At 38.6% G+C, this 26,804-nt stretch overlaps 1 protein-coding gene across 1 annotated transcript in view; it reads left to right on the forward strand.

Moving 5' to 3' along the window:
* The window catches only part of TSPAN5 (tetraspanin 5), an 81,425-nt gene that overhangs the window by 48,951 nt on the left and 5,670 nt on the right, over positions 1-26,804 (forward strand). The window contains exons 2-7 of the mRNA XM_014875254.2: positions 8,317-8,367; positions 19,237-19,383; positions 21,187-21,357; positions 23,215-23,340; positions 26,386-26,433; positions 26,568-26,684. Coding sequence (XP_014730740.1) covers positions 8,317-8,367; positions 19,237-19,383; positions 21,187-21,357; positions 23,215-23,340; positions 26,386-26,433; positions 26,568-26,684 — 660 coding nt within the window. The remainder of the gene's footprint in view (positions 1-8,316; positions 8,368-19,236; positions 19,384-21,186; positions 21,358-23,214; positions 23,341-26,385; positions 26,434-26,567; positions 26,685-26,804) is intronic.

Below are 26,804 nucleotides of genomic sequence, written 5' to 3' on the forward strand. Positions count from 1 at the left end.
AATATAGCTTAATTTGGTAAATAGTCTTGTTTCATCTATGTAACCTTTAGAATAAGTAAGAAGCAAGATGCTGCAAGACAAAATGTGGAGTTGAATTACCTTCTGGAAAAGAATTTTTCAAAGTTCTGGTTACCAGATCTCTTGTGTCTCTGGAAGCTGCATTCAGAAGTCCATAGACCCATTCCTAATACATAATCTGAATTTTTTACTTCTGGGCAGTTAGTGTAACACACGGGAAATGTTGATATTGCTAAAAATACTCCTCTGTTCAAAACACTTCCCTCTCTTGCAAAGACTGTAAAGTGCAAAGTGATGAAGAATTTTGGTCAGTATTTATGCAACTTCTTTTGTTTATGTTGACAGACAGCTGCTGGCCTCTGTACATCTTGGTCTACCTTTGTAAAGTGAAGTGTTGCTAGGCTGTCAACTCTTGATAAACCTACCACAGCACTTCTGGTGTCTTCTTCTCTCCTGCATCACCCCACACTCGGTGTTGTGGCTATTGGAAGTTGATTTGTTTCATATACTAACATATGGCAAATGCCCAAATGTATGGCATAAGAGAATTCATAACTCTGAGTCAGATTTGATCAAGGGAGAAGTGTGATAAGCTGTACAAGCACGTCATATCAGGGCCAGGATTTTGGACACCTGAACTTCGTTTCTGGCATGTTATTAAATTGCATTGACTCACTTCCTACCTTTTCAAGCTGTGATTTCTTCCTATGTGTGGTACCAGTTTCTCTGCAAGTGGTTTTGAACATCTTACTGTGGAGGACTCCAGAAAGAGAATCAAGAATGAGCATTTGGTGGAGGAAAGAACTGTTGAGGAAGTTGCTAGGAAAAGTTCTTTGTGCGTTTGCATTTTTGGGGTGTGTTGACGGTTTGTGTGATGCTCACTCTTTTCTTTGCTGGTTCTTTTTTTTCACTTTTTTTTTCACTTTTTTTTTTTAAGTAGAAGGAGAGCAAAGTTAAATTGTTTGGTTCAAGTTTTTCTGTAAAGCTGGTGATGTTGACTTCCCTCTCTGTCCAGACTACTTCAGTTTTCTCATTCCTCCCTTATCCTCTGCATGTGTTTTGCTTCTCTGCAAAATGAAGAGAACGAATCTCTGACGTTTGAAGCTCCTATGAACCTGGGATGTGGCAGCCTGTGTAGCTGGAATAGAAGATTTTGGGACTCCTCTCTGTAGCATACAAGCACAGCTGGGAGCTGAGACTGCTTTCCCGAAAGAAAATGCTGAGCATTCAGAGTATCCTGCTGCATTGACTGCATTGAAGCCAACTGTTGGTGTTTCCTGACTCTGCACTCTTGATGCTCTCAGCTGTTCAATCAATTGTGTAAGCAATGTAATTGCCCATTTGTTACTAGAGGAAAAGACTAGCTCAGATTGTTTCTGTTTGCCGTATCAAATGCCTGAATTGGATGTTACAGCTTTACTGCTTGCAACTGAAATAAGTGAGCATTTGTGTATCAGTTTCCTAATGAGACTTTAATGTATTCTCTGTTTTTTTGGTGGGTGTGGTGTTATTTTTTGAAATTTTAGTGAAACAGCGGCTTCAGCAAGAAACATGAAGACTCATAGTGGGGATGGACCTAAATAGTCTGAAGCTCAGGTAGAGGGGTTTGGGATGAATAAGACTGTCACAGCAGCAGGAAGAAGACAGAAGAGGTCTAGCTGCCCTCAGGGGTTGGAAGCTGCTAACCCTAAAACAGACCTGGAAAATGACCTGTTTGCAGTTCTGCTTCCAAACCTTTTACCTTCACCCTGACTTGAAGCAAAACTTGTTTTCTTTGCCCTTATACCTCTTCTTATACCTGGCTTTTTTGTCTTTCCATTGTCAAACTGCCTAAGAGAAATGATGAGTGTAATGATAGAGGATGTCAAATTCAGGTTTACGGTTTTTTTCTGAATGATCTTATTTTATTTTACGCTTTTCTTCTGCGTGTGTTTGTATTTTAAGCCCATACTGTTTATATATGCTGCTACAGCACCACTTACATAAGTTTTGGAAAGTTTTGCAAGTAGAAACTGACTTCAGTTGTGGATGCTGCAGTGAAGAGAACTGAGCTAGAGATGGGATGGTATTGATGAAAACAAGTGTAGCACTTACTGTAGTTCAGAAGTGAAGGTAGGGAAGAGGTCCTTGGAAAGGTGTATATACAGCAGAATTTCTCAGTCTTTCTGTAATGTCTTTTGAGCACAGGGAGAGCAGAGAAAGAGTGTGGTGAAACAAATTCCAGTAGAGAGTAGAAAGAAGAGAAAGGATGGGATCTTTGTGAGATGAATATACCAAAGTGACTGTGAATGGAGATGTCTTGTTATTTCAGCTCTGGGCTATTTGAATGTTTGAGTGGTAGTGGTGGGGTATTTACTTTAATGGAAATAAGGAAATAAGCTAGATCTCACAGAAACAAAAATGTTTTAAAAAAAAGCTTTTATTGAAGAATTTTACAAAGTCACTGATATGTTAGTTTTTTATCCTTTAAAATAAATCTGTTCCAAATGAAGTATTTTCTTTAGGCATCAGGATCTGAATTTGAAGAGCCTCAGTGTGTATTTGACAAGAGTTAAATTTATTTTATCTAGTCTTGAGAGGAGTTGTTTAAAAGTTGGAGCAGGGGAAATAGGACATAATTAATTCTTTTTGTGTTTTCCAGAATATCAGTTTCTGTGGACAAGAGGAGAGGGGCTTCAGTCTTAAGGGACTCTTGCTCCAAGCTGATTGGCAGTGCATACAATTGCACCATCAGAAAGCAATAAAATAAATATGTAGAGCAACAGTAACAGAAAGCAGATGTTTTGCTTTTACAATTAAAGAACTGGAAAAGACAGTAAGAAACTGATGGCATTGACTCTGCATTGGGGCAGTATATATATATATATATATATATATATATATATCTTGCTTTCTTGTTACACAAAATGGAAAACCCTGTACTGCTGAAAACAAAACATACATTAACAGCCATAGTGTCTTGCTCTGAAAATTGGGGTCATGTGTGCTTAATTTTTCATTAGAAAACACTATGCAAAGGATCCTGCAGGGTGGAGCAGGCAGCTTTTCAAATTGTGTTCTCAGGTCTGTTTTTCTCCTTTGGGTTATTCTATAAAAATCAATCAAGTCTCTGATTTAGCTGAGAAAAATAATGTGGAAACTGGGAATTATTTTTTTTTAATTCCACATGTGTGGGTTTTGTGTTGGGAGGGAAAAGATTTTACCAAGACATTTATCTGAAATATAGTTTAATGTTTTTTAGAGACTGAACACAAAGTGGAAATAGGTTTGACATCTTGTATTCTATGTCTGAATGTTGCCATGAACTAAAATGGTAATTGTCACCTATGCAGCATCTTCATCATTGGCTTCATCACATCTGCACCTTCATTCACTGGCTGTAGTACCTGGAGTTTTCTTGCTGCTGATCTCAAGGCAAACAAGAAATGGGCTTTAGAAGAAAACACTCTTTGTAAGCATTAGCATAGATGTGTAAATGTATAGGTGTGCTTTGAGCAGTTTGCCTCTCCTTTCATCAGCACACTTTTTCAGCCAAATGAAAATGAAATGCTTTAACAATTTATGTTGAGAATGGAAATATCATTGAAACTGGGGCGTATGGAAAGAGAAATAAGAGCAGACTTCTGGTACTTCCCTTGCATGTGATACTGGTCTAGATGAAAGCTATAGAGTTGAGAGAATGTCCTATCTGTTCTGCTTGAGAGAGTGCTAAGTGACATATTTTAAGCAGAATACACATCAGTGGCATGAAGGAGAGAAGACAACTGTGTGAAACTTCATTTTGATTTCTACTTTGGTACTCTTTCTCTGTCAGAGCTACTTAAAAACAAACAAGTGACAAAACCCACAACTAAGTCATTTTTTGAAACAAACAAAAACTGGCACACACATTAAGCTCATTTTTTGCCCTGGTTTAAAAAGGAAAATAACTTATTTAGCATAAAATACTTTAAAAAAGCAGTGAGTATTGCAGCTAAAATAATTTTGAGTGAGTCTGAGCACAGACTGCTGTAGAGGAAGTTCTTTGGGAAAAATTGTCCATTTTGGGTTTTGGAGTTCAGTTAGGAACTTGTCAGTGCTGCTTTATATATGTGCCAAGCTCAGGAGCCATGTGTTTTCCTGACTGTATTTCAGGATGTGAAATGCTGTATTTCATGTCGTCCTGATCACCACTGTGCTGTTGGTAAAATACTGTACCTTGTGTTCTCTCCTGTGCTGCTTGAATCACAGCAGGAAATCTTGCTCCATGAATAACCTACAGCATACTGGTGTGGAGGAAACACCGAAGTGCCCCTAGGAATCCTGATAATCTCCATGCTAACACCAAGCACAAAATTATTGTGGCACTTCAAGGGAAGGGCAGGGGGGAGTTTTTCACATTTCCAAAATACAGGACTTAAATACACTCACCCCAGCCTCCCCCACCCCAACAAACCAAAAGAGCTCTAGCCAGAAAGCTCTGGTTCTGAACTCTGACAGTTTTGCCAGGCTTTGGCTGTTGTGTTTGTGTTGTCACAAGGAAGGTGAAATTAGGTGCCTGCACAAGACCTCTCACAAGCATTTCATGTAACCACACTTGAAAGTACACTGATTTATGCATGTGGCACATTAACCAACCTCCTACTGCTTGGCCTGCTGCTGTTGTCCTTTGGTTGAAAACTGGTGCCAAGTTATTTAAGAATGTCCACTGAGATTAACAATTCCCTATGTTTAGTAATCTCTGGTCACTCTAAGATTAAGTGCCTCTCAAAGGTTTTCTGGTCTTTTTGTTAGTGTTTGCCCCAATAGCCTTTCAATGCAATGCTGTGTGCTGCTGCATCCCTACCAAAAAAGAATAATTTTCCTCCATGCAGGCAAGACTGAGAATAAAATATGTACAGCTTGAAATACTGGTCAATTCACTTTGGAAAACAGCATGTGAATTTCACAAGCAGAGTAACAGTATAAGTACTGCTACACTTTCTACTTTTAAATACATTTAATTTTTATAGAAGAGGAATGTGAAAACTTTTGGGTTTTGGGTTTGTGTATAGAAAACTTATGGCTGGGAAAATACTGCTGTGCAAGTTTGTTTGGTTTTTTTTGTTTTTTTTTGTAAGGCTAATGCTCCAGAGAATTGTTTTAATATTCTCCGGCAAATTATTGCATAAAAAAGGAAATAAAGATTTTACATGCTCTGCAGCAGTGACTATTTATAGTTAGGCCAGATGGTCTTATTAGATTTCTGTGGAGAATTGAAACTTTTTCTCTGTGAAGTGTTTTGTTGATAATGAGGTAAACTTCCACCTTTTTATTGCTCATTGGAATTGCTTCCAAATAATTTTAGGCTATGCAGGAGTTTCTTTCATAATTGTCAAGAAAATCCAAAGTTAATCCTGATGAGAAGTACAAGTCTCCTCATGAACATCTGTTTTCTGCCAGTGGGGGTTACAGAGAGCGTTCCTGTGTGCTTTATCCCCATAGCAGGCTGTGTTTGTGCAAAGGTGGGCCTTTCCTAGGGCCCTAGGAAAGACTGTAGGGGTTTAGGTCTGCCTACCTCTGTATTTTATCTCAAGTAGAGCAAGTAGTTCCTCTAAGGCAAGACGCATTTAACCAACAAAACGTGCATGAAGCAATCTTCTGATTTCAATCTCCCAATGAGTGTCAGTGTAAACTTCCTGAGCCAGAAGCTGCATCAGAATCACATTTTAATAGCTATGGGCCATCTGTTAATTATCTAATTTTTTTTTCAGAATGCCATTAAGCTTTTGATTTCCACAGCACCATGTGATAGAGTTCATGATTCCATTCCAAATCTTTTTTCTCCTAATGGATCTTGCTCGTTGTTCCTCATCTGCTCTTCTTCATCTGCTCAAAAAAGCATTTCTGGTTTAGGATATGGAGAGGACTGAGCAGCATGTAATTCCCTTTTCCTTTTGAAAACTCTGAGAACTGAGTTTTCTTTTTTTTCCTTGACATGAGCTAGACAACCTTACTTCTGAGATGCTTCAGTTTAGCACAGTGCAGATCACCCAGCCTGTAAATGGGGATGAGCTCGGCCTGGCTTGAGACCTGTGTAGTTTACTCTAAGTCACCTTTTGCAAGTTATGAGGTAATTTTATGCTTAAGTCTCAAGTTCTGGTGAAGGATCAGGACATTTGACTGGATTAAATTCATATAAAGTCAGTAAAGCCGGGCTACACCTGCAGCTGATATGTATGAATGCAAAGTTACATTCATAAAGCACTGATCAAATAGTTCCATTCTAGTTTTCCATGCTTGTTCTGTTCAAAACCATATTAATCTGTTCACAAAACATAATGTTTTGTGCTCCTTTATGAATAGCAATTTCCACTTCCAAATGTAACTTATGAATTTTTATAATATATAGCTTCCCCCCCACACTCCTGTTCTTTCAACTGTAGTGCCTTTGGCTGTGTAAGAAAGAAGGAAAGGAGCCTGTTACTGCAAAAAAAGAGCTCCGTGTGTCTGAGAGAGATTTGGAAACTTGAACAACTTTATCTCAAGTTTCAAATAATCACTGGTGTCAGGAAGAGTACACTCAATCTTTTGGCAGGCTTTATAACTACAAAAAAAGCAGTCAGTCTCGATACAGGTAAGGTGACCTTTTTTGGCTTTTTTGTGATGTATCACAAGAAGCTGTACTGACTTTCTCAAATCCATGTCTTGTACTTTATAAATAATTAAGACTGTTGAGATAAGACTTTCTTGACTGGCAGTCATGCTTTCCATCTAAGAAAAATTTCAATATATCTTCTGTTAAAATACAGCCAAGCTTGCAACAGTTTCCTTTGAAGAATGGTGTCTTCTAGTATTGTTTAAATTTACAGTCATGACTCTTCAAGTCAAAAAGGAAAAGTTTCATTCCCAGTATGCATGGTTCTTTGGCAGTTGGCGCAGCACACTTGGAGGAGAAAGTTACAGAAATGCAAGGAGTGTTTGGGAACTTCAGGTTATTGTAGCAAGCATATTCTGCTTGATAATGGGTAATGCTTTGCAGATACCCTTGTAATACAAAGCTAAAATTGCCCCTTCAAAGAAAGTGCGTGTAAGGAAGGAGAAGTGCTTTATTTAACAGTGTTGAAATAACTTCTGGGAAAGGTTTTAAAGTTTATATTCCTGCCTCCTCCCACTTTTCAACAGAAGAACACTTTGGTTCTGTTTGCAAAAGAGAAATCATTAGAATTCTTCACTGTTTGCACAGATCTTAGGAGAAAGGGTATTTATGTGCCAAAATAAGTCTGTACACTGCAGTGTGGAGAAATGACGAAGAAAACCAGTTTTATGTTTGGGCAGCGTTCTGTTACGTGCCCTGAAACTAACTACAGTGAAAATAATTTTCCTTTTATTTGGCACTTTTAAAATCAGATATGCAAGTTGGACAGATGGACATGTAGAGATGTGCTCATACATCTACTATATGTTTTTTAAACATTTTATCTGATTGATACTGTATCATGCCAAATACGCACTAATGATGCTGGGATATGGAGTGCTTATTCTGCCTGTTTTGCTTGTTGCACTGATCATTAGTGTAACTTTTGTATGGAATCCCTATAGATTTGGAGGGAAATGATGCATTTTAAATTATTAAGTAGAATGGAGAGCACAGGGATATAACAAAAGCAAAAATGGTGCTCCCTTTTCATCATGGGGAGCCTGTCTCTTGTGTTTGGTGCTGTTGAGTCCCTTGGAGGAGAAAGGGAATAGAACTTCCCTTATGAAACAATCAGTATCAGAAAATTTATCAAATGTTAACTGCAGGGCTTTTAAAAATTCATAGTCTTCAGACCAGTATTATTTTTGTTATTTTTTCCTCTCAGAAATTATGGGTTATTTTATGTGGATAACATTGCTAAAACTGATAATAATTGTGTATTTAGGATTTTTTAAAATCATTTTCTCACTGGGGGAGCACTGGGAGGGCAATTGCTTTGTGCAGGCAGTGGTGATGCAATAGTAAAACAGCAAACAAAAATGTTGACTGTGGAGTTTGCTTTGAGTCCTACAAACTCAAAAAGAACCTTGCTTGCTCGGTACTGATAAGGTGGCACCTATTGCACTTACTGTTGCTGTGTGGGACAGCCCTGAATTGTGCAAGTTGTAAATTCTTCAACTTAAAGTAGTTGAATTGTAAAATAAACCAGATATATACTGTATAACTCTCACTGAGCGCCCCTCAGTCCTGATAAAATTATTATCCAACAGAGAGGATGAGTCAATATGTAGCTTTAAAAAACAGACAAAAAACACCGCACATTTCTAATTCTTGCTCTTTTTTTTCCCATTTTCCTTTAGTTCCTTGGCATAGCATTTCTTGGGATTGGATTGTGGGCATGGAATGAAAAGGTAAGTTGAATATAGCACCAAACTTTGTTTTTCCTCTTTATCTCTTTTTCTGGTAAAATGTTGAAACAGTAATATGCTGTATATTTTGTGTTCACACACAGTTTCTACTAAAATAAAATCAGGCCTCTCTGTCAAAGAAAACCTTAGCTTGGGTCATTTAGAGGAACATCGTTGGAATCTTTCCCAAGAATACCTGGGCAAGAAATGGTAGCTGACACTTGCCCATAAAATAACCATTTCAATTCTTTGACCCTCAGTCTGCAACTCAGATAGCAGAACACCCTGCTGGGGCACTATGGGCAGTGTGTCCCCAGGAACAGAGGGGGAGCCTACATGCCCTGGAAGGCAGCTTCCTGAAAAACACCCAACTAGGCTTTGCCTTAACATAGCATGTTAATTGCTGTTGCTCTTAAAAAAACAAATCCGAAAAACTGAAAATCAAAATGAACCCTGAAAACCAATGCAAGCCTGAGGCAGAATAACTGTTGTTTTTTCCTGTGCAAATGAAACTGGCCACTAGAACACCCTTTGTTGCAAGACTCTAAAATCAGCTTTGAAATGGAAAGTATGTGTATGTGGGGTGAGCGGGCAGGGAAAGAGAAAACATTTCTGAACTGGAGCCTAATTTATAGTTTGCTTGCTACAAAATTGGGAGGAAGATAAAATGTCAAGGCATAATTTACAAACAAGTCAGTATGTCTTGGTTTACTAGATGAAGAGTTTGGCTTGCTAGGAGACAACAGCTGAAATTAAAGCCAGTATTTCCTTTTCTTTTTTGTTTAGCAGATTGAAAATAATAAAACTTGGCTGGTAACAATGGTGCTGTGTTGTTCAGTTACATAATTGTTTTTTCTTCTTTTAATGGAAAACACTGAGTAAGTTATAAATTGATCTTCTCTTAAGGTATAATAACTGGTGCTTGCAGCGGAACAATAATACATTTGGAAGCTCTGGAGTTGTGCCTCTAAAAAATTCAGGGCAAATTTTGAGTTCTTGACTTACATTATAATTGCTCTGTGTGTGTGCCTTGGATGTAGATCTTAACAAACAGTAATGGGATGTTAATTACCACACACTGTGTACACCTATATAGATGTATATGTGTATTTACATGCCATATGGTACTGATGTTGGATAGCTCAGATAGGCTTAGAAAGAGGTGTTGTGACTTTTTATTCAGCAAAGATGAAGAAAACATGTTTTATTTAATAGGTCGTATGAGCATGCTCTCAGAGCTTGTAGCTGTGTCTTAGCCTGAGAGAACTGCATTTTTGGGACTGGCTTTGTAGAAGACATTTGAAAATTTTTGTATCATTAGAGTAGATAACACAAATGATTCCTCCTAATTGTGAATGAGCAGGTAAAGGGAAAACACAGTGTTTGAAGTCTGAAGTACTCCAGTCTTAACAGCTAGAAGGTGTTCTGGTGGAATCCTGGTTTGTTAGGGTTTATGTATTTTCTGTATGGGAAAGCATGTACCCTTTCCTAGGGAAAATGCATTCAATTCATAATTGCTAGTAGCCAGAAATCAAAGCTCTTATTTTTACTTAAGATTTGGACATCTGTTATCAAGTCATCTTAAACCATTTTTAATCAGATTCTGAAACTGGGAGAAAATGCCATGTTGTTTTAAGACAAGCAAAAAAAAAGCCACCACAGGTTAATATACATTAACTCAGGCTCCACACAGTAAGTTTTTTAGAATTTTTTTTAAAATTAATGAGTAAAATAAAATACTGTTTATTGCTTGAAAAATGGTCATGTTTCCCAAGTTTTTTGAACTGTTTTATTCTGCAGTGCTCAGTATGGAGTGTTTTAGTTCACGGTTGTAACAATCAAGATGCTGTATAGCTATGGCTGAACTGCAGAGCTCTTGAGCACAGACAAGTTTGAGTTTTGTAGAAGACCTATGAAAAAAATTACTTGTGTCAAACTAATTTGAGTCCTTTATTTCACTTAACTCTTTAGAGGACAGGCAGTGGCCAAAAGTGCTGTCAGCAGGATCAAGTTCTATAGGCCTGTGTTATTTAGTGGGGGACAGATCAGTTAGATCCCAGACAGAGTTGTTCTTACAGCTGATGAGAAGTTGAAGATGAAAGCCAAGGAGGTGAAGCCCAGAGCTTGAGAGATCTAATATAAGTGAAAAGCACTTCTCTAGCTAGGCTGCTGCTTGCCTAAGGCTAGGATGGATATCCCTTAGGCATTATGGGCTGTTGTAATGGTACACTGTATGACAACAAAGAAACTTATCAGAGAAGGACCTGGGGGTCCTGGTGTACATAAAGTCATACCATGAGCCAGCACTGTGTCCTTGTGACAAAGAAGGTGAATGTGTCCTTGGCTGTACTAGGAGTGTTGCCAACAAGTTGAGGAAGGGAATTCTTCCCCTCTGTTGAGCACTGGTGAGGCCACACCTAGCCCGGTTCTGGGCTCCCCAGTCCAAGAGGGATGCTGACATACTGGAGAATTCAGCAAAGAACTGAATAGATCATTAAGGTACTGGAGCTTCTCTCCTACAAGGAAAGGCTGAGAGAGCTAAGACTGTTTAGTCCAGAGAAGAGTAGGCTCAGGGAATCTTAATATATGGAAGTACCTGAAGGAATAATGCAAAGACAATGGAGCCAGGCTGTTTTCAGTGGTGCCCAGTAACAAAGGCAGTGGGCACAAAATGAAACACAGGTGGTGTTTCCCTTGAAAATCAGGGAAACACCTTTTTTTTATAATGTGAGGATGACCAAGTACTGGCACAGTTGGCCAGAGGTGATTTGAATAAAGTCTCTGTCTGTGGAGATTTTTCCAAAGCAATCAGGACATGGTTCTATGCAGCCAGAGCTAGGTGGCCAGGTGACCTCAGCCATTCTGTGAAGACTTGCTGCTGTCCCGATTAACTTGACTTTATCAAACTTGAACTTGACACTGCTGTTGTGTAATGTGTACATTTGTAAGGGGTTTTTAGAGGAGTGGGTCTTCAGGACTCCTACTGTAAACTTCATTTGGTGATGGGCAGAATTTTTATTAACTTCTGTTTTGAATTGTGTGGCTTTATATTAAGCTGTGTGGTTTTATAGCCTGGCCATCAACTTGTATATCCTTTTGTTGCTTCACAGAATCTTTTCAATGTGAAAAGATAGTGTTCCAGCCACATTAAAACTGCAGGATGTAAAAAAATAATCCAGGCTTCACAGGAGTCCTATTGGCTGCTGGTTAAAACCAGTTTGGGACAGATTTGTGGATTTGGTGCCTAGTTTCTCCTTTTTTGCTAAGTTGGCTTGAATTCTCCCCTTTAAACTTTCTTGAGAAGAAGAAAGCACAATATCCAGTCTTGTGGTCTTCCTTATGGCCTTTGCAGGGAGGCTAAAGAGCTCATTTGTCAAGTAGGCAATAGAATTGGCCTGACATTGAGTCAGCCAGCCCTAAACAAAAGCTGGGCAATTAGCATTCTGAGCCATGAACCTGAAAGAGAGCTGGGGGTGGGGGCAATAAGCTCTGGGGATGAATAAAGCTGTCTATACATAGTGGTACTGTATAGCTCACAGTGTTTTCAAGCATGACAGGCTTGAGTTTGTACCATTAAATAGTTCATCCATGGCAGCTGATTTCCACCCTCCTCTTGCAACAGCAACATGAACATTGTTAACAAAGAGTCTGTGCAAAATCTCAGCAATTTACAGCATTTTGCTCAGCAGCAGGAGAAAAATGTTTATATTTCACTGTTTTTCTTAACCACTTCAAGTTATGTCTTCTGTTGACTACAAAATGTCTATTTCCCTCCTTGGTTGTATATATTAGATATTGTGGTCTTAAGGCTGTTTGTGGTGTGATACCAGTAGGTGCTTGGGAAAATAAGCTTCCTGGCTACCTGCAGGAGATTTATGTTCAAGAGTAGTGAGCCTAAGTGATGAATTACTGTTCTGTCTTCTGAGACTCTGTAAGATTGTCCATGGAGAGGGACTTGGAAAGCACTGTGGTTTTGGGGTAAACTCTTGAGTAGGAGGTAGCAAAAGTAAGAGATACTAAAGTAGAGAAGAAATACTTAAAATTTTGTTGGTTACATTTAGTTTGTATATAAAGTTGACTGAAGCGAAGAGGGAGAAGTGGAAGAAGCTGACAATGTGCATGAGTTTGGCTTCTCAGATTTTCCAGTTAAATCAGCATAGCAGTAAGTTACTTCAGCTCAGAAGTCGTATGCAGTTTGGAGTACCGGTGTGGTACCTCATAGTATTCTTAGTGAGCAGGATCTCTAAATCTGGATCTGAAGTTTTATGGTAGACTTTTACTTGTCTAAGGTGATTTAAGTCTGTTTTGGTGTTCTTGGTCAAGCTAAACTCTGTAGATTGAAATAATCACAATTTGTCAGATCGTATCTGTCTCTCCTTGCCCTGAAGTGAAAATTAAAGTTGTTTTCAAGGAAAAAATCTCACTTCTTATTGTCCCAGTGAGTGGCAGACGTCAGGAAGGAGTGATAGACTGGTCACTCCATAATTATTGTGCATACATGGCTATCACACATTTCTTCTAAAAATTATTGCCAACAAGGAAACTGCATATATCCTGTGTTCCTTAGAGGCTGAAGGATACCCAAAGCCTCTATCTTGCCTCTAAGACAGGGCTGTGCGTGGGTTTTATAGGACTGGAGAAGAGAGGATGAGATGCACTATTACACTTGATTTAAATTTCAGTACATAAGGATGCACGGTCTAAACATATAGGCTCTTAAATTATTTACTAGTGTTCCAACACTTTATAGTAATTAATCCTGAAAAGTCTAAAAATCTGTTTCTTGTATGTATTTATGCCAGTTATTTACCTATTGAACTCTGCTTTGTTAGGACAAGAAAGCTAGACTAGTAGTTCTCCTCCATTAGACACTTGAAAAATAAAGTTCTGCTGCTATTACTGTTTGCTGTGGGAAATGCAAACCAACAAAAATCAAAGAAATAAGATTCGTAAACATCCCCCACCTAGCTTCTTGCTTGCTGAGACAAAATTCTGGAGTAGAATTAATTTGGCATGTTTCAATGAGTATTGTTCTGTTCCTTTTGTTCATTCAGATGCGCAGCATGGAGGAATTGCATGGAGTTTATGACTAACAGAGCAGAGAGACATTTTTCTGTTTTAAAATAAATCATTTGAAAATACTTTTATTTATCGCCACCTCACAGATGTTACTGTTTGCCAGTGATACAAAGTCCTACAGATAAGCCTGTGAAAAGGCTAAACCTCTGTTTGCAAAAATAGATGTTTCAGAAGATCTTGTATTGATATATCTTTTTCTGATCTTCTGTGTTTCTTGGGTGTATGGTGGAGGGTTTTTTTGGTTTGTTTATTTGTAGTTTGGTTGGTTTTGTTTGTTTTGCTTTTGTTTTGTCCTTCCAGTAATGAGATATTGAAGCAGAGAAGGTTTATTTTTTTTCCCATCTTGGTGGAAATGGAAAACAAAAAATGGCGGATTAGTCTCATCCTCCTGCATGTTGAGAACTCCCCTTCTTTTATATGCATCCTGTGAGCCAAATTCCATATACACTCATTGTGTCACCTCTTTGTTTCTTAGGCTGATGATTCTTCTAAGTTGTCTCTGGCTCATTATGCCTTGAATTTTCATTACTGGGTCAGCTTTTCAAAATTGCTGCTGCCTGGAGTGGAGCCATTCTATCTTGTCCTGCAGTTTACTACTGTGCCTGTTACAGCAGCAGTTGTTCAGCAACAGCTGATCTGGAAGTGTCACTGGTTTGTTAGTGCACTTGTGACTCCCTTAGGAACCCCGGAATGCGTCAGATTGTGTAGGTGTGACAACACTGGGTCACTGCTCCAGCTGTGTGTCTGGTTTTTGGCTGTGAGGGCTATTACTGCTAAATGCAGGCAGTGGGACCAACAGGAGAGGAAGTAGTGCTGAAGATCCAGCCTACACACTGCAGGTTCTGAAAGGTATGAGTTCTTTTCTACCTTGTTCTAGTATGATCTTGTGGACTGAATGCCTGCTAGTGACTGGAGCTTGAGCTGTGTTCCAGGGGCACATCTCCATTTATAAGTAACCCAGTCGGTGTGCTCTGAGACTGTTCTGGTGTGAACTGAAGCACAGCTTGTGTGTGATCACTTCAAAAGGACTGCTGGATCTGACCTGAAATATTAATGTAGATATGCACCAAAGGCAGGAGGTGGAGTCAGGGATCTGTCTCTGGAAAGTAGCACAAGCTGTTCTAATGATCTTAAAGAGTACAAGATGGCAAAGGGGTGAGGTGTACGCCCTTATTGCTTTTGTATGTAACTGTTGCTTCCTTATTCTTTATTAATGGGATAAAGGCAAGCGATTGTGCAGCTATAACATCAGGAGGGGCATTCATGAGCTCCTGTGTTCAAAACCAGCGTTTTCTCTTTGCCTTCTTCTCCCTTAAGCTATACATGTGATCCTGGTTGTAGTGTGGAGGGCTCTGGCCATGAGGAAAACATGACATGACAACAGAGGCGCTGTCAGACATCTCTCAGGCTTTTTTTCTACCTCTGCTCACATACCAGGAGGAGAAGACTCCAAGACTCTGCAAGAGTTTTTGTTGTGCTTGGCTTGATTGTCTCACATTTCTTGGTGGAATGCACCCATGTGTTGAAGAAAAGAGCCAGGTCCTAACCATTTCATTTGACTTCTCCTGAATTTGGGGTGGGGTAGAAATGTGGGTTCAGTCTTTCCTGTTCCATCCATGCATCGTTGTACCTTAATGATTGAAGTACATTTCACAAATAAAGGAACTTTTTTCACAACTTTACTTATTTTAGTTCACTTATGGATGATATTGTTGTTGTTTCACCTCACCAAATTAAGTTTGGCTTGCGTTGGATTAAAATACTAAATAGTGGCTCATGGACTGTAATGTACAGCAGGCTATGGAGGGTGGAGGAACAGAGCAAACATGAGCTGGAGACCAGCCGGGAACATGTTCTGCTGGCTCTCCTAGTGGGACTACAGTAGAGCCCTGGGTTGTTGCCATAGTGAGATGTAAATTTCTTGAGCATGTAGCTTTGTAAAAACAAAGCATTTCCTGCCAAATACAGATTACACACATGCCATACGTGTGCATGTGCCTCAAAAATAACCATACTTCAAAACAAGAATGCGTCTAGAGGCAAAAAATTGCTCCTCCTTTTAGATGTTAAAGTATCAGAGTACTCACAATGATTTAACAGTCGTGGTTGTAGTGGGCAACTACAGTAGTGTTGCTGAGGAAAAATACCTTGCATTTATAGAAAGCCTTACTTTAAAGTATTTACAGGTGGTTTGTCGACTTCTATTATGCCTCAGTGCAAGACCTAAACAGTCACCATATATCCATGGCTGACTGCTCGGCCTGAGGATTCAGAGCATGTTGTGGAGGGTGCGGTGTTAGAATGAGGTTACTGATCCTGTGCTCAAGCACCTCTGGAAATGTTTCCTTCTGCTTTTGGCTAAAGATGGGTTGAGGACAGAATTGGTCACTACCAGATGTTTGTACATCTGTATCAAACTTTTCCCAGCAGTAGCTGTTGCAGCCAAAAAATAATTGATATTGTGGTAGTAGGTATTATAAGCATTATAGAAACTTGTAGTGGATAGGAAGAATATGTGCCTAGAGGACTGTACATTTAGATCTTCTTAACAATATAAAGTGAGATATTATTCCCCAGTTGTTGCCCTGCTGCTTGAAGCAAAATATGCTTTTCTGTAGGGTATTGCACTGCTGCATCTACAGAGAGAGCATATTTCTAAGTGTCTAGAGTACAAGACTGGAAAACTTTATTCTAAGCAGTAAGCAGTAATCTTCTATTGGACTACTTCTGTGTATCTTGAGCTGTAATCACAGAGCATTGTCTGTGTTTCTCATTCCCACTGCTAGCTATTGTTTTATTGACAAAACCTCTCTGAAGATCGTGTATCCTGAGATGTCTCTCCAGAATACTGATAACTTGCAGTTCATATGCCAAGAGCATACAGAGTACAAGCAAGAATTAAGCAGTATGTGCTTTGCATTGTCAGGATGTGCTATTTGGGATTTATCCAAGCTAGGCTTATGATTGCCATCTGTGGACTAGCAACAGATGCACATGAAGGTGCTTTCCAAGGACAGCAAACAATGGCAGATAAAGCCTGGGTTGTTCTATGCAGTTTGTGTTGGATCACAGCTACCCTGAGGAGTGGCCAGCCAACATGTGGCATTACAGACTTCTAAGAGCCTGGCAGTTCTAAAAAATCAAGTAAAGTGAAAAACGGCAGGATTGGAAAAACAGTATAAAACTGGCTCAATGAATTTTATTGCCATCAAATTTAATGTGACTGTGACAAAATGCAAAGTGGTGTGTTTCTTACTACCACTTTTGTATTATGATTGTTTAACAGTATTGTCCAAAAATGTGAGCTGAATTTTACTTGGATTTCTTTTCATTTGAATTTTACTACTTTCATATGGAAAGAAGTTGATTTAGCGTAGTAACTTGCTTTGAGTTTTTTTGTTGATTTATTTGGTTTTGTTTGCTTTGTTTTTAAAGAAAGACAAAGTGTCTTATGAAGAGTTCATATGTTTTTGATTTTTAAAAGTAAATACGAGTAATAACAAAAGTAACATCCTTTCTCCAGTGGCTAGTTTTTTTCATTCTACTATACCACAGTCCATTGATTCCAAAATTGGCTAATGTTAAAATAGTAGTGCTTGCTTTAGGGCAGAATTCGTTCTTAGGTTGACTATATAAGCACAGAGGAAAGGACTTTAAAACTTTGTGAAGAAATAATTTTCGTAGTTGTTTTTCCCCTTGAAGCAGAGCTCATGCTTCTTGACTTGTGAACGGCCAAGGCCTTGATTTTTTTCAAAGGTTTTGTGTTGTTGGATTATCCTGTTTATTTTGCTTGTTATTCTTAGTCAGAAAGTTGGCTTGGATTTCTTTTCTATGACAAATGTAATGAAACAAAAGTAGTTGAAAAACTTTTGAACCTTAATGACAGGTAAGTGTTCATTTCATCTTGGTGTGTTATCATCTTGCTGAGATGGCACCTGCTCTGTTTTGATTGCAGGCTTTGAGTTATGTTACATTGTTCCTTACATCTCTTTTTACTTTTTGAATGAATGACAGTAAAGCTAGTACTGTATGTGATGTAGGAGGAAAGTGATGAATGTGATTTATTTTTTAAAATTTCTTTTTCATCCTTCTCAGGCAATAGCCTTCTCTAGTAGGAGGGAAAAGAATATATTTAGAGAATGTAATCCATGCTGTTGGATTATCGTTTGTACTTTAGGATTGGGTTGTAGTCAGATTTTTTTTGGGGGGGGTTTTGGCCTTTTCTAAGGCTCCTTGATGTGCATTGGTGAAATTCACATGTATACTTTATGTACTCTGTCCTTGTCTACAGAATTAGAAGCATTGATACTCTATTTACTACCTGCTCAAGTTTTGCTTGGGAAACTATGAAAGTGGTTGCAGATTACAGGAAGCAATGTGTTAAAGATATTGGTTACAATTGATGAGTTTTGAGTGGTCCAAAATGAGTGTGTACATAACCACAGGTCTAAAGCCACAGTTGTGAAGAGTGATCATTAACAATGTTACTTTAAACTTCTGGAAATGAGATGGTGGTAACTTCCCTCTGAAGTGTTGATGTTTTGGGACCATTTCGAAGAAACAAAGGGGTATGATCAGGAAGAAGAAAAAGGAGGTATTGTAGAGTTTTGCAAATAAGGAGCTGTAGGTGTAGACATCTCTGTTGCTGCTTCTCAAGCCACAGCATCATGTAGGAGTTAGAGGAAGCAGTAGTCCAAAGCACTCAGCCTGGATTCAGACTTCTGTGAGGAAACACAGCAGTGTGCTTTGTATTGACCTGCAGCACTGGGGAGGAGAATGAAGAAATAGTGACACTTCAGCATTTTTTTTCTGCCAAAAAGCCTTAGGAAACTGTAGTTGTTCCTGTGCAAACTCACTGGAATAGGATAAACTTTGTACTTGCTTCTTGATACAACCCATCTGTTCAACATCAGCCAAACTCTGCCTAAAATGTGTTCAGAAAATCAAAATAGTTCCTCAAGATCACTCGTGTCGCAACCCCAGCTTTGCTTCCAAGGCAAAAATGGCATCACAAGCAGACTGTGCTGACTGTCATATCTAAAACACAGCATATGTGGTTTAACATATGATAGGTCTACCCTAAGTTAGTGTAAGCCACGTCCCAAGACAAGTTCTTAAATTGTCTTTCATCCTACTAGGAGATTTGGATATTTTCAAATCTTTCCTGCTAACTAATTAGTCAGTAGCCGTATTTTATTTCTAGAGTGAGGTTTTGGCACTGTAGATGCCTGAAATTGACTTGGCCAGATATATAGTTTGTCAAAATTTGTTGAAAAATTTTTTGTTGTAATGTGCTAGGAGCTCACTTCTAATTTCTGACAATTGCTCTAAATACTGAGAATAAACACTAAATTCAAGGTGGCTTTATTATTTTTAACTACTTTTTCTATATAAGATGTAACTGTGTGTTTACATAGATGATGTATATGATATGTAAAATGCATCTCAGCATGAGTGGTAAGAGTGAGTTAAGTTTTGTTCAGATATCTGTTCTGAGTTTCTGGCAGACTACTTCTTATAGTTAAATAAGCAGAAGATGCCCTGTGGGTTTCTCACAGATAATTTTTCAAGAACATTTTGTTACTCGTTCACATGTCGATACAGAAATACTGCACATAATTGCACTTTTTATCTCTTTTGGGATACAAAGATTTTCTTAATTGTGTTTTCTTGCTGTACTGCAGAACATTTATTTTGCTGTAGTCTTCTTTTTTAAGAAGAAAAATGCGGGCAGAATTTGTACAACAGAAAGCTGAACATTCTTTTTATCCCTTGGCATTGTCTCTTTCTCAGGGAGTGCTGTCCAATATCTCCTCCATCACTGACCTGGGAGGTTTTGATCCTGTTTGGCTCTTCCTGGTGGTAGGAGGAGTTATGTTCATTTTGGGATTTGCAGGATGCATTGGAGCTTTACGCGAAAACACGTTTCTTCTCAAATTTGTAAGTAGCTTTTGCATCTGTGATATTCTTCATTCATGTAGCATGCTGTGTTGACTGTTCTGTTTAACTCTGTTAGGTTTTTAAAATGCATTTTGGAGACGAAGGTGTTATCCAGTGTCAGAGTACCAGGAATGCACTTAGCTTTTAACACATTACAGCTCTACAGTCTCTAGTGCTTACTGGCTGTGTTTTTTTAAAGCTCAAAACTATTCGTGTTAAGAACCATATCATGGAAGTACTGTTTTTCGTATGGATATAGCCTAACATTTTGCTTCACTGTCACAAAAAGAAATGTTTTGTGAGAAATCTGTGTGTTGATCTTGGAGTCCATTACAAGCTGCCTATGAAATATGAGGGGTATAGATGCAGCAGTGAATGTGACCCATGTGACTTCTGCTGTGCCTCATGGTGCAGAGGACTTAGCATTGTTACAATATCCTCAGTCTGGCTGATATATTCGGTCTGTGCCATTCAGCTAATTGGGAAAGGCTTCATTGCTTTCAGTGCTGGGGCCTGAGAAGGACAAGGGGAGGAGAATGTGTCCAGGATGTGGAAAGAAAATGGAGGTTTTCTTGAACTCTGGGCTGGATTGTTGGTTAGGGAATGAACTGCTGGTATACAAATGCACCTCAGTATGCAGAACTTCTTTAGGTAAGTAACAGGGTTCAGTATTTTGAAAGACTGTGACTTTTGAAAATGAGGGTAACACTATCATGTTCACTTTTAGATAAATTGATGATTTATAGTAAAGAAGATTCTTTACTCCACCACTCCCATTTCCAGAGGTGGGCACAACCTGTGAACACAGTTGTGTCTTCATAACCATTAACTCTAAATATATACATGAAAAAGCTTGCAGCGAAATAACTGCCTCCAAGTGACACATTTGGCTCCCACAGACATGGTGTATAAGGAGAGGAGGCAATTGAGAGTCACATTTCTCGAGGCATTTATAAAGCTGTTTGTAACACTTTTTTTCTTCTTCCTTGCTTCTCATAGCTTGCCTAAAATGAACCCATCTGCTGTACCAGAAATAGCTTCCCATACAGCAGCTGCAAGAGAAATTAAAAATGTATCTGAACACACACAGAGAGCGTATTAAAATGAAACTCAAAGGCACAGTTGCAAAGGGGATGGACTGCCAGTATACCGGGACCCCTGTGTAGTTCAAAGCAGTGTTGACTCAGTGGAAATGCTTAGGGAAAGTGGCAGATCATTAGTAATTCCTTTGGCATTCATTGCATTTGCATTAATCATAGCAGCCTCATTTAGTTTTAATGTAGATGTGAGTCATTTCATAGACATTCCGCTCAGACTTAGTCATTAATTAATTTCTGCTGTTACCAATTTCTGCTTTGTCTGCTTAGGGGAAGCTTTGCCAGTGAGAGGATCTAAAGCAAAAGTCACATAGAATGCATTTTACTGGCACTATTGGTTGTTTATGCCTTCTAGAATATAAGTGCTTATGTAGAAAATTGAAGATGGGTTTTCAAGGGCACTACATGTAGTGATCACTAGCTGTGTCTTGAAATTTCACTGAGATTTTCAAAGAGATCCAAGAGAATTCACTGTAAATGTCCTAGATTTGTTAGCATTTTTGTTATTTTTTAGAATAGAATTAAGATTTCTGTGCTACAGCTGCAATAGATAGGGTGTGTTTTTAATTTAAAATTTCTTATGTGCCAAAATGGCTTGAACTTGCACTGAACCAGATAAAGCCTTATCACTGGATATAATTGTGAGCTTTAAAGAAGTTTTGGTCATAAAGGAAAGTAATTTTAGCCTTTTTTATTTTCTTCATAGTTCTCTGTATTTCTTGGAATTATTTTCTTCTTGGAGCTCACTGCTGGTGTTCTAGCATTTGTTTTCAAAGACTGGATAAAGGACCAGCTGTATTTCTTTATCAACAACAACATCAGAGCATACCGAGATGACATTGATTTACAAAACCTCATAGACTTCACACAGGAATATGTAAGTTGGACTATGTTTATTTTTTTTTTTAAAGCTTACTTTTAAGAAATACCTGCTCTTACTTTTTACTTTCCGTCTTTTGTCAAGGAGCAACAGAAATATTCTAGCATATAATGCTTTTGAATATATCTACATCTGCTTTTATAGAACTTCAGCAAACACAGCACCTATGTAAAGTGGTTTTATTGATGTATGACTGAGTAAAACAAGATGGAGAGCTGGGGTGACTTTTCTTGAAGACTTAGTGTGTCAAATGCACCAAGTTAAAATATTTTGTTGTAGAAGCTATCACTATTTAAGAAATTACTCCTTTTCTAAGTTTTGTTGGGTCCTAAATGAATGTTGGTGTAGTTTTAGCAACATTAGAATTGCTACACCACATTGCAGAGTGGCAGAGTATTTAGTTGATCCAAATGAAACTACTATGTTATTTCTTCAGAATTAGACTTAATGGAATTAGCCTAATGAAGTGGGTGACTTGAAGAGTTCTTGTAAGACATCTCCAAGTGATGACACATCTACACTTGGGAGGGAAGGGTGAAACCAGTGGTGCACCTGTTTGCGCAGGCTAAGCTCTCTAATTTATCAGTGTATGTAAAGAAGTCTTGCACTGACTTTTGCACACAATATCTGCCAATACTTTCTCTCTCCAGTACACAGTTCTGGCCTGTGTTGATGAAGTCCTCTTTGAATCTGGCACTGTGTGGCTAACATGGCTAAGTGTTGGTTGAATTCATGTTTACTGGTTTTCTTACATTCTGCAATTAAAGTAGTTTCAATGCTTGATTTGCTTCTTTGTGCCTGGGGGAAAAATGGTAAGTAACAGGATGTGGATCCTTGCACTGTTTTGAACCTTTTGCAAGAAGGTCAGAGGTCACTACAAACGGAAAGTAGGGTCCACTTGTATGCAGCCAAAGGCTACAGCCCAATTTTGCAGTGACTTCCTAAAGCTTTCTCTCCTAACTGGATTAGCACTCAGCAGATAAGCCAGAGGCAGCACGAGTTGTGAGAACGAGTTACTTCTTTAAGTAGAGATAGTGCATGAAGACAATGTGTCAGGTATTGCAGAGAACTGCTACATCTAGAAAGAGAGAATGACTATTCTAATGCTTTTAAAAATGTGGTTGGTTTGGTTCTTTTGGATTTTTTTTTAAGTTTGTCTACCTCTTTAGATGCTGTAAGCCATCAGTGCTTTACTGTTCTCTAGTCCATTCTTTATATGTTCTGCAAAAGACATAAATTCCTCATGTGTTCAACATGCTTTGCCAGAGACTAAGCCTGTCTTTGGCAGATTTACTCTTTGAAGGATTCGGTAAAGGTGTTAACTGTGCCACGTATGATGCTTGGGGAACAATGTATTCACACTGTCCAATGTACAGCCAGGCAAAGTTTCCCCAAACTGGCAAAAGCAGTAGCTGTACCAGTGTAGCCAGTATCAGTGTACAGCTTGTTTTATTGAAAATCCAGGGCTCATTAGACTGGACAGAACATTGTACTTTTGGCCCTCAGGCCTGAGCTTGTAGACCTGTGCAACTCTGTGTTATTGTGTAGGCTTATCAGCTCACCCATGGGTTTCTCTCCAGAGACCAGCATAGCAGGGTGTGAATGTAACTTAAGTCACATGATAAAACTTTGGAACAACTTACACATTTGGAATGGTATTTTTAAAAAATGACAAAAATCTCCAACCAAACAAAGAAAAAGCCAGTTTCAATAAAAGCAGTGGGAGTCTCAGGTTTTGTTTTGAAAGCTAGAGGGAAACTGGCAGCACTGATGCATGTTACTAATGCTGAGATTTTCATTCTGAAATTTAAGAAGCTCTTCTTGTTTTTTTTTTTGGTTTTTTTTTTGTTCTAGTGGCAGTGCTGTGGGGCTTTTGGAGCCGATGACTGGAACCTTAATATTTACTTCAATTGTACAGATTCCAATGCGAGTCGAGAGCGCTGTGGTGTGCCATTCTCTTGCTGTACTAAAGACCCTGCTGTAAGTGACAGTCTAGAGGGTAGGATGGGTCTGCTGTTCCAATCATAAATAACTCTTCAAGATTTCCTTTATTATTTCTGGAAATTTAGCCTTATGATTAACTTCTCACCAACCTGTATTTTTTTTGTTCTTGCAGCTCAGCTTAACCACTAACTTTCCTGCAGTGAGCAAAACTCAAAAGATAACTTAAGTCTTCCTTGTTTGTGACTTTTATTAGAGAGAACCATGGGCTTGGCTGAACATACATATCAATTTTAGCAAGTACAAAAAGGAGAAGCCCTTAATGAATTGAAGGATGTGAGCTTTCAATTGAAATTCATCAGAATAGGAACCCTTAAGATCAGACACTTTAAAGGAGGTATTATTCATTATTTAATGCAGTGTCCTGAGGCTGCAGCCAGTTTGACCCAGTTGTGCCAGGTATGGTAAGGAATCAAAGTCTGTGCCCTGAGGAACTGACATGTTTGCATTAGAACCTTGAGTTGGGTATGGGTGCATTTACTTACTCTTTTTTTTACCTTTAAAATTACTGCCTGTCCTACAGTCACCTGAAATCAGATTTGAAAGGTCAGAAATGGTTTGTGGGAGCAGCTTTTTGGTAAATTTTCATGTCTTTTAAAATATTTATAGATCTGGATCATCAAGTGGAAAATGTTGGAGCCATGCAATTGCTAATATGGATATGATAAAGAAGAGTCAAGTATAAAGTGAAAAGTCAAGTGTAGAGAATCAGTTCACTAATAGTGAAAGGTTTGGAACAGGGGATGAGTATGTGCATGGAAGCTGTTACATGCCTAACACTGTATACATTTGACTTTATATAGCTTGAAAGAAGCTGGCTTTGAGTGCTTGTATTATCTAGAAATTCAGCTGTGGCTTTGTCTCCACCTGGAATGATTTAGAGTTCCTTTAATGTATTACTCTAGCACAGACTGAAGTTAGGCAAGTTGCCAAAAGGTACCTCAGGTGCTTCCTGCCTTGCTAATAATGCAATGCAGTCGCTGCTCCTGGCATCCAGTTGCTGCTCTCCCCCTGTCCTGATAAGGCACTGCCTCTTGGCACAAGCTGGTTCTGGTTCCTCTGCAGTGAATGTGTCTTCACAGTAATTTGAATTTTTCTTGCAAACACAGCTGAAAATGTTTTCATGGGATGTTAAAACAAAATAAAACAAAATGTGGGTTAGGCTCAAACATTATCTTATGCTTAGGATTCTCTCTGCTGTTTGCTTATCTGCCCACCTACCCACACAGAGGTCATACAACCCAGTTTTAAAAATATAGTTGTTATAAAACCAAACTAGTGACAGCAGTACAAGGTAATCCTATAAATACATAATCCATTCTAATGTTCTCTCTTTCTCTCTGTTGTTTAAATGGCTCTGCACTTTGGTAGGCTGTGATGCAGCAACCAGAAATTTAAAGATAAATCTCATTCACTGTAAGGAAACAACAACCTTAATGGCCTTTAAAAACCGAAAACATTAGAAGTCATGCATACAAGTAAAATAATTGTGACCAAGCTGTGATTAGTTCAATTGCAGTGCTAAACACAAGTTTATTCTGTGAGAAAGCAAACTTGTCCCTTTTAGAATTGCATTTCAGTGTTGGACTGATGCAGTTATGTGGATGCCTTCTTGTTTTTAGTTTTGCTTGAATCTGGAAGTGATAAGTTTAAGGCAGGCTAAAATAAGTTTCTTGAAACAAATTTTTACTACTATAGTTCATTTTGATGTAGTTATGGAGGTTGAAGTGGTCTAAATTTCTGAACAGGGAAGTCTAGAAAACTTTATTTCCATTGCATTTTTCATACCTCCTTTTGGTTAACAAATTCCAAGGCTAAAAGCAGAATACCTTTATGATTAAACAAGTAGACATTTGGTACAAAGAAGAAAACTTAAAATCCCTCTATCAGAATCTTAGGTGTTTTTATGTCCTTGTAGTCTGTGGCACTTAGGTCCTGGAACAGAAGCATTAATCTCATTAGGAGATACAAGTTGCTCGAATTTTGAAGGTCCATTAAGGGAATTCAGTTTGGGTAGCCAACAGAATGCAACTTATTGGACTTTCTGCAAAGTGAGGAAACAGAGGAGCTTTCCGTGCTGATAGGAGATGCTTTTTTCCCATATGGCTGCTTTTTAAAATCCATTTCTTCACTGCTTGCCTTTCTCCTCGCAATTGGATTAAGTTATGGTATTTGGTACACCTAGCGAAGATTGGCTGATTTTCTCACTTTCTTGAGTAGTCCTTCCACTGTCATATGATAAGTCAGTAACTTAATATTTTGCAGCCATTGTGGCTGATGCCAAAAGTTTCATGCTTCATTTTTTTACAATGAAATAACTGTATACAAAGTAAAACTACAGCTTACAGCTGCCAGTGGGAAGCACTTGTTCAGTAGGGAAAGTTTGCCAAAGCCTATTTTATTACCTGTGCTTTGGGAGTACTAAAGGAAAGGGAGTAGGAAAAAATCCTTCTTTCCCATTGGTATCAAACTCCTATAAGAAAGAACAGACAGTGAGAATACATTACCCCATCTGTTCTTTTTTCTTTCAGGTTTTTGGAAAGGAACTGTACATATTTCTAGATGTATTCTAAGAACTTAAAGCTTCTGCAACAGAACTAACTGCCCCTGTCACCTCTTCATTCTGAACAGACTGAACCCTGAAAATGATAACAGTACTTTTGGCATATTTTTTAGTACAGACAAAATCTTTTCAGCAGAAGGTTCTTTCGCTAACCATAGATGTTCCCCAGTCCCTTTACTTTACTAAATGCTTGTATCTGGAACATGGAGTTCACCCAGGTGGAAGGCTGGTTTTCCCAGCTTGCTGACTTGAGAGATAAATATTTTTTTGACTGTGTGGTCTTGTTTGCTGCAAATAATTAATAGCGCAGAGTGAAGGAGGAAGGTTTTTTTTTATTAAAGCAATATGCTAACCAAAGTTTGGGTGATTTGTCTTATTACATACAGGACCAACTCCAGGGAGTTGGAAGAAGGTGTTTGGGAGACATTTTACTGATTCTCTCTTCTCTCTCTTTCCGGTAGGAAGATGTTATTAATACTCAGTGTGGCTACGATGCAAGGCAAAAGCCAGTAAGCTTTTTTTTTTATTTTCCCCTTCTTAATGTGGTATGTTAAGGATCTGAATCCCTATTGCAAGAGGATATTATTCTACTGATGTAGTTGAACGTAATTATCTCTGTTTTCTTCTGTCTTCTCCTTGGCAGGAAGTTGATCAGCAGATTGTTATCTACACTAAAGGCTGTGTCCCTCAGTTTGAGAAATGGTTGCAGGACAACCTTACCATAGTTGCTGGTATATTCATTGGGATAGCATTACTGCAGGTAAACATCATGTTCCCTGGAATGAGTTGCACAGAAGAATAAGAGATAAAGTGAATATATGAGGGAGGAGACTGTATATGAGAATGGGAAATGCAGTGCCAGTTGCCAGTTTGTGGGTTT

The sequence above is a fragment of the Sturnus vulgaris genome, chromosome 4, assembly GCF_052056855.1.
Source record: "Sturnus vulgaris isolate bStuVul1 chromosome 4, bStuVul1.hap1, whole genome shotgun sequence".
NCBI lineage: Eukaryota > Metazoa > Chordata > Aves > Passeriformes > Sturnidae > Sturnus > Sturnus vulgaris.